Source organism: Anguilla anguilla, chromosome 4, assembly GCF_013347855.1.
Source record: "Anguilla anguilla isolate fAngAng1 chromosome 4, fAngAng1.pri, whole genome shotgun sequence".
Lineage (NCBI taxonomy): Eukaryota > Metazoa > Chordata > Actinopteri > Anguilliformes > Anguillidae > Anguilla > Anguilla anguilla.
In genome coordinates, this window is record NC_049204.1 from 15,604,819 (window position 1) to 15,613,173 (window position 8,355).

An 8,355-nucleotide genomic window follows, 5' to 3' on the forward strand; every position below is an offset into this window, starting at 1 on the left:
GAGATATGTTAAATTATCAATTGTAAATAAGCATATAAGCTTAAAAGCCTAGTATTTATTCGGATGGAATGACAAAGCAGACTCAAACATTAATATATCAACTCTGATTAATTACAGGGGCTCCCATCCTACAGAAAGATTGTAAAATCTTCTGAATATGGACCAAAGTCCTGGAGGTTTTTGAGATAACACCAGATCAACAACTGATGGTGAACGGGAATTGCTTCTGTCCCTGACCTAGAGATAGCTGTATATCCATACTAATAAATAAACGATAGATAGAAAAAATGCAAGTTAATGAGTTAATTTGCAATAGAGTTAATGTAAGGAACCCTTACTTTCATTGCCTTTAATTTATATAGGCATAGGCTTATCAAGACCATGGTCTTGGTAGGGAATTATTCAGAAAAAGTAAGTACCAATGCAGACCACATTAATGTGTTTGGGCAGATCTGAAGCAAACCAGAGGTACATGATACAAAATAAAAAATGTAAAAATGTATATAAATGTGTAAATATCCAAAAATATAGATCAGGGGTCCTCTGTCTTATCCAAAAGGCTGGTGTGGGTGCAGGCTTTTGTGTCAAACGAGCAATTACACCCCCGATTCTACTAATCAGCAAAAGACTCTTGTGGTTGATTAGTAGAATCAGGTGTGCAACTCCTTGCGTGGAATGAAAGCCTGCAACCACAGACAGTAAAAATGTCCAGTGTCCCCAATGGGTACCAAATGTTATCTGTTAGAGTTGAATTAACACTGTTAAGAGTTGAATTAACACTGGACATTTTATTGTGCACCAGGCTTTTCTGGATATGTTTGAGGACCCCTGATATACATGTACCAGAAAGATATATGTTTTATAAATTAAAAGTCTGTTTTGTTATTTTAGGCACCAATTAAGATAAAGTTGTATAATCCGGAGAGGTTTTGCCATTTTCCTTAAAGCATTTGTACCTTTTATGAGCATCTGTAAAGATAAAATAGCCTACAATTTAAATACTATTTTTATATCACTGCACTTTTAATTTAAGCTTTTACTTGCAGTTTATGCAAATAACATTGTTTAATTATTTTTCTCTCCAGCATAAATGGTAACAATGCTACCCCTAATTGTTTTAAAAGCTGTCATGTTCATTCAGGGGGCGACACTAGCAGGCACTAGAGAGTCAAAGATAAGAATGAAAAGAGCACAGAACAGCGTGGTAGCAACAATGCAATGAATGAGAGGCATGGCTGAACTTGAATTGCACATGTGCGGTTTTAACTTCACGTGCTATCAATTCAAGGCTTTGCTCGCTTTTTTGTATAACCTTCGATGACAAAATGAACGGTCTTCACGGAGAGTTCAAGCTTTGCAGAGTTCAAGCTTTGCAATCTCTACCACACAAATCACGTGGTTAATCATTGAAACGGGCACGTGAAGGACAGCAGTGTTATTCAACACCAGGCATTATTCAATCACGTTATGAAACAATAATTCATCGGCAGTGCACTCTAAATACAACATCTGTTCTGTTGTCTACATTATAAATGATAAAAGAGCTCTAGAAAGGAATTCGATTTGTTTATTGTAATGACATTTTAATTTTTTTTTAAAAAGAGAAAATTTCACAGGGGATGTGAAATGTGCCATGGAATTTTCAAATAATTTTCACCCTGATAGAAATGCAAAAGAAAACCTTACATTAACTTTATATATTTGAAAGAAAAAAAACCACATCATTCAGTTGTCCATTTCCAGTAGGCTACAGTATTTACATGGTCATCTCATTTGTACTTGGTCCCTTCCATTTCAAATCAAAAGGCTATGAAGCATGTGAGGCATGTAAAAAATGCATTTACAGCAGATGCAGGATATCTCAGTCATTTTTTACTTTGTTTCTGATAGTGCTGTACACGTGACCCATAAAACTGGAATGCTCCTTTTATGAATCAGTGCCTTCCCCTTACAGTGACAATAAAAAACAGAATAGCATGTAATGTGTGTGGAAGCCCCTCCTTGAGGAGAAACGCTTGAGTTCGTCTTGCATTCCCATCTGAGTTCTCTCTAGCCTCACTGACTGTGAAAAACGGTAAGCCATCCTGTATTCCACGTTCAATTAGAATTTAGGTTTTTGCTTGTCATTGTAACTTTCATTGTGTGAAAATAGAATACAAACTGGTGTAGTCTCTGTAGTGTTTTGTCTGTTTCAGATAGTTGAGTTCATAATTCATGGCTGCTTCTAGATGTGGATGACTGAAGAAGGACTCCAGATAACAATTGTTAATACAGCAGTTTCCATAGGAACTTTCTTTGTGCATGAAAACACTGTTCTTTTCTTTGAAATTTTGGTAATGTTATCACGCTCTATGATTGGGTGCAGTATATTATCCAGCATGAGGTTCTATAGCAAGTAAGGTAAAAGTCACAGACAATATTTACAAATAGCTGAATATCAGACTCATTGGTAAAGAAGATGTTGTGTGGTATACACATACCAAAATGAGGTAGGGTAGGTATGACAGCAGTTAAAAGGATGTATAGAAAATATGAATGAATGTAATGAGTGCATATCAGGAGTGTTTATCTGTGTGTTAGACCAATAATGTGAGAATGGACCAAAGGTGTGTGTATGTGTGTTTGAGAGAGGGTGAGAGAGAGAGACAGAGAGAGAGAGATTGTCAGTGCGTTCTGGGTTTGTTTCTATGGGTGGACTGAATGTTTGGATGTTAGATAATGTGTGTACAGGAATGACAGGGTGTGAGTACATATTTGAGGAGCATGTGTGCGAGAGTGCATGTGTCAGAGTGTAAGTTACTCTGTTAAACATTACCATACTGCACCTGCGCAACTGTTACCTTATTTCTACCCAACATCCTGTGGGTCCACCTGTCTCAGGTAACTCAAGACTCAGTCCATCTTTATTCCTGGCTCAGAGTCGCTATATTTTTGCAGGTTGTTACCATGGGGGACCACAATCCTGCTCGAGTGGCTATGCTAGTGCTTTCATTGCTCATTTATGTTATTGTTCTGGCATTCAACGGAATGGCGGGGCCTGGGATTGGTAAGCTTTCTACTTACCTGAATACAACTTGATTTTCCAAGACTATGAACTGCAGATTGATTGGTGTTGCTTTCAGTATATGAGAATGGTGATTTTAAATTTAAATTCCACAGCAGAAAACATGGTGTCAAGCCATTTATAATCCTTCTGTAAGCAAGGACCACACTTACCACTGTTGTTAGTGAACCCTGACAATGTTTTATAATTTACTGTGTGTGCCGTGCTAGATTGCTGGTGTTTTTTCTTTGTTTTGGCCAGAGATATCCATACAAAGATAAAAAGGCCAAAGATACAATGAATTACTCAATTAGTTGCACACCTAAATAAAATCTGTTGACTAATTAGCCTTCTTAACATTAAGTCACCTCTGTTACTAAAACATAAACGTAGTGTCATTTTTTTTCACGGAATGCTGTCATCTTTGTCCAGAACACAAACAGCCTGCCTGCCTTTCCTCTAGGCCCATTTGTTCAAACCACAAAGAACGTGTCAGACATATATGACACAGAAATCACCCCATCAGGTTGGACATTCTCGATCTGGGGCATCATTTACACCTGGTTAACTGCCATGCTCCTCTACATCTTCACTGGCCTTTGCAGAAGGTATGGATGAACCCTTATCCAACTCAGTGACAGGGCACAAGAAATTGGCTAATGAATGTTATTTTTTGGGCTTATTAGTGGCGCCTTTGTTTATAATTTGTAATGGTTCTTAAAAAAGAAAAATAAGATTGTGTTGATTCTGGATTTTATGTTACAGTCTGACTTGCTTGTTTTTTTAGGAATGCTTATGGATGGGTGTACTGTAGCCCTGCTGTCCTGCCCTACGGATTCTTCGTATCCTGGCTCATAAACATGACTTTAAACATTATCTGGCTGATCCTGTGGGACAGAGAGTGAGTTCTCAAAGCTGCTTGGTCTCAGATGCAACACTGAAATGTTCAGTGAAAGAACAGTTTAAAAATGTAGACCTTCTTAACTTTGACAGGCAAAGTTAGCAAGGCTACAGCAGCAACACAACATGCCATGTATAATAATTGTATACTATGCACTGTAAACATAGGTTGTAGTTTGGAAGCTGGAATTAGCAATGAACTGGGTACATAGTACATTTTTTGTGAATCTTTCACTTCATTCATTCTACTATATTAGTGTACTAATACATGCACCCTGTTAATATTACAAGATGGCAGAATATAACAATAACTTTTTTTGTTCACTCTCAAAGACTGATGATACCTGCACTCGTTGTGCTGGCGTTGGTTGCATTTACAAACTACCTGATGGTCTTCTTCTCCTGTCATGGGCTTCACGTGTATGGTGCCTGGCTTAACAAGTATCACAGAGTGGATCTATGGTGTCTTCGTGTGCTGGTGAGATTATACACATGTTTTTTTAAACTAAATTGTCATGTTTTTATGTTATGTAGGGTACCTTGTCACTGTAAGATTTCAACCTAAAGTAGCTCTTCTGTAGTGATGTGTGACCACTGTCCATTCCTGTGTTATTGGATAAAGAGTATAACGGCCAGTGACACCGATATATTACCTTTCATCTCCTAAATACAGTGGTGTACAACCTTGGCTCACTGTATGTAGGCTTCCTGGATTCTCCTCAAAGGGTTACAGGATATGAAGTACACGTTGAAGTTTTCCTATCAGTAGTTCTGCCTCTTGATTTATTGCTGCGATTCCTGCACACCATGAAAGGAGCACTGCAGCTCCTATGGCACACTTTCCTGCATGCCAGTGACTATTTTGCACCAAACAGACAGCCCTGCAGGATAGCTAGCTCCATTGTGAAAAGATGTATTCTTACTGTGAAGTAGCCTGTGAGCTCACTGCATATTGGGGGGAACTAAGACAGCGGTAATCTGAGAAACCCTGAATGACCCCTGGTGTCCTACTGCTGTAGAAACTAGGTGATAACAGTTAATGACATAGCCATGGTGCAAGCCTGTGAGGTCTTAGTTGCAGGGCCCTGTTTACAGTCATACTGAATGTCTTTTTCCTGAGCCTATGTTGAAATATTTTGTCATCAGGCAAAATACAGCGGTCTTGCATGCTGCAGCTGTTGCACAGCTGTTTTAATGCCTGAGACAATGCAGTAATTGTACTGATTAAAGTTTCTCGAAAAGGCGAATGTCTCTGTTTTTTTATGTCTGTTCTGCAATGTATAGGTACAGAATGGCATTTGCGTGTACACAACATGGACCTCGATAGCCACGTTGATCAACTTCAACATTGTGTTGAGCTATGAAGCGGGGGTGTCCAAATCGGACGGAGGCACAGTGTGCCTCGCCATTCTGCTAACAGAGGTCATCACTTGGTAAGAGCACCGGAAAAATGGTTTGAGCTTTAGACATCTGTATGCGTAATTGTGCGCATATGTGAACGGTAGGTGGATAGGCATAAAAGAAAATGTGATATATTGTGTAATTTGCCATTTTTTCTCCAATATGATTTAAATGAAAGAACCAAATTGATTGTATTCTCAGGTTTGTTCTGGAAAACTTTGTTGTGGAGAAGCATGTTCGCTACATCCTTACCATCTATCCAGTGGTGATTATGGCTCTGGCAGGAAATATGACCAAGAATTACGATAGCGCTGCGCCAAGCCGGAATGGCATTCTCATCGGTAAATTACTTTTGAAAAATATTTATGAATGGCTCAGTTGTAGCTCGCTGTGCTGAGTTAATGCATGTTCTGCTTACCCTTGATATGATCATTTTCTCAGCGGTGCTGCTGGCGCTGGTTTGCACGCTGTTCCTCGTGCGAGTTGCCTTGGTGATCTGGCGACACCTGAAACAGCCGCTCTACCGAGGCGAGGGCTCGAAAGGAGCCATGTCACCGATGGAGACTGCTGAAAAGCAGAAAAAAATGTTCACTTAGAGAAGTGTGCACGTCTCTATGTCTGTACTTGCTGTCTTACTGTAATTCATTGCGTTAAAGTTTTGCTTAGATGAATCGCTATGTTCTAGAAGAGAAATCAACATGTCAACGGAAATGTCTAATGTGATATTGGCTTTTCATCTGAAATTATACAGAAGGTAAATGTTTCAAACAAGGTATGACATTTTAATTTGTGTAATTTGTTAGTTGAAAATGCAATGGTTGTTTATATAGATGAAAATGATATCATTCAAGACCTTTTCAATTTATGTGGGGAAAACAGGCTAATTTCCCTAATGATTTCTAAAGTCTAATTAGATTCATTCTTACTCATTATTTATACATGATTTATGTTTGCACACTCTTTGAAACAGTTAATGGATTTTCAGTTGTATTTAGTCTGGAAACACTGCACAATTGCATTTAGGGTATGTGCCTGTTATAGCTGCAGCAAAATGAATTCACAATGTTTTCTTCCTCCTTTCTATCTTCCTATGAATTGCACATATGAAGTGCATGCTTATGCATGTTCAGGTATCACTGTATTTATCCAGGAATGTTCCAACAAGACCAGGTTAAAACCTAGTATATGGCTGGACCAGCCGACCAATGGTGTGACGTCATAACTCGGGTGACCAATGGTGTAGCTTCATCACTCAGTCACAGACATTTGCCTTTGTAGGGCTGGCCCCGCTGTTGCGGTCCAGCCAAAAATGATTTGCATTAATTCTGTTGTCAATTTATTATTTAATGTTCATGAATGAATGTGAGGTGATTGTGTGACATCACGTTAGCACTACATCACTGTCAGTAAAGGGAGTTGAAACAGTTGGTGAAGTAATTTGGCCTGTTTAACTGGTGAAAATCACAGACTAATGCCATTAGTACATTGGAGGTGAGACTATGTGGCATACTCAGCATCTAGGATATGCTTATGTTTATGTTCTATGTTTATAAAAGAGGACAGGTAAGAAAGAAGACATTATCCAGACCAGCGTGCATTTTCTGTACTTTTGATCCAGATAGTGTGTTTTGCAGCTATGAAGGCTGTTAAAACACACCCCAACATCTCTGCACGGTTGCCTTGTTGATAAGCAACTGGTGTGTTGCTGTTGCTTGGGTTTGCCTGCATCACAGTCAGACCCTGGCAACCAAGATACCTCATATTGTAGGTAGTTGTAAATGATTTTATGGCAGAGTAAATAGCAAAACCAATCTCATATTACATGCAACTCATATCTGACAGCAGTTCAGGACACAATTCTTATCTCGATTTGACAATATTTTACTTATTGGATAAAATATTGTTCATGTTCATTACAATGTCATAGAATATAGAACTCTCAGCTCCTGGAATTTTTTGCACGTTCCTGAGACATAGAGGTAGTTGGAAACATCCTTTTTTATGAATGAAGTCCCTTTGTCAGAGCACTGGTGGGGGGCACTAGACATGGTGAGGTTGGGGCCTTTACAGGTACCTTCAAATATCTGTATTGCTATTTCCACCTGAATTCAAGCTGGGCACGATTGGCTGCAATGCTGAACAAATTTTCGTGAAACACGGAACAAATTTTGCACATGTGGTGCCTGCAAGGGGGTGAGCCGTACGAATATGCCTGACACGTTAGCAGCCACTTTAAGTATTTCAGGTCAGACATGAGCAGCATATGGAGTATGGTTCATGAAACTGTTATAGTGGGGAAAAAATCCCAACATATGTTCCCAGGTTTTACCTTAAATACAGTATACATGGTTTCAGACAAAAGTCTTATTATATCAATTTAATATGCATTCACCCTGTTTTTATTTAGCCGTTCCAAATTGGGATGGGAATTGGATATACTCAGCCCCACATTGGGTTCCAAATTTATAAAAAATAAATGAATAAATAAAATAATTCATCCAGTGTAACTGCAGATTTAATTAGTTTTTTTACAGGTACGATTGATTCACCAGAAAAACAAAAAACGAACAACAACAAAAAAAACTACCTTCCATTTGCCAAAATACTGGTTTGAATAAACCAATCCTAAGGCACTTACAGAAAACCAAATATGTTTCTTTGTAGAATATAATAACTCACTGCATTTACAATAAATCTAAAGAGGTTCATGTCACAGCGAAAACTGAAATACTCACAAACTGAATAAAATGAAATTGCTCTGTCTTGGGCGAAGATGCTGTAAAGTCACAAGGCAGCTTCATGCATTAGTGGGCTAAGCACAAATACCTACATGTGAGTTTGCTGTTGTTGAGCCCACACTGTAATAAAGTGTAGGCTCTCTTTCAAATGTAAATTTAACATCTCAGTTTGTTAAAGAAAGGTACAGTACATAGAGTGCCCTCTGACAATTTTAAATTGACTATAAGCCTCATTGCGAAATGTGACCTATGAACTATGTGTTCAAAGATAAA

The 8,355-nt window shown here is 38.5% G+C and overlaps 1 protein-coding gene across 3 annotated transcripts; it reads left to right on the forward strand.

The window, feature by feature from the left end:
- The first annotated feature begins 1,430 nt into the window (after positions 1-1,430).
- Positions 1,431-6,420, forward strand: LOC118225153. Of its 3 annotated transcripts, none has more exons than XM_035413214.1 (8): positions 1,431-2,074; positions 2,881-3,046; positions 3,507-3,651; positions 3,831-3,944; positions 4,277-4,421; positions 5,228-5,376; positions 5,546-5,685; positions 5,786-6,420. In XM_035413214.1, the coding sequence occupies exons 2-8, from the start codon at positions 2,947-2,949 to the stop codon at positions 5,938-5,940; spliced, it is 948 nt and encodes a 315-aa protein (XP_035269105.1). In that variant the 5' UTR covers positions 1,431-2,074; positions 2,881-2,946; the 3' UTR covers positions 5,941-6,420. The 3 variants fall into 3 exon arrangements, with proteins under 3 accessions (XP_035269105.1, XP_035269103.1, XP_035269104.1); XM_035413212.1 differs by having other exon boundaries at positions 2,938-3,046; XM_035413213.1 differs by lacking the exon at positions 1,431-2,074 and having other exon boundaries at positions 2,132-3,046.
- The last annotated feature ends 1,935 nt before the right edge of the window (positions 6,421-8,355 follow it).

Bases quoted from the DNA above. Each gene is read 5' to 3' on its own strand.
- LOC118225153 (XM_035413214.1), top strand. From the start codon at position 2,947: ATGGGGGACCACAATCCTGCTCGAGTGGCTATGCTAGTGCTTTCATTG. The intron at 3,945-4,276 runs GTGAGTTCTCAA...TCACTCTCAAAG, and splicing joins CTGATCCTGTGGGACAGAGA to ACTGATGATACCTGCACTCG. The intron at 4,422-5,227 runs GTGAGATTATAC...TGCAATGTATAG, and splicing joins TATGGTGTCTTCGTGTGCTG to GTACAGAATGGCATTTGCGT.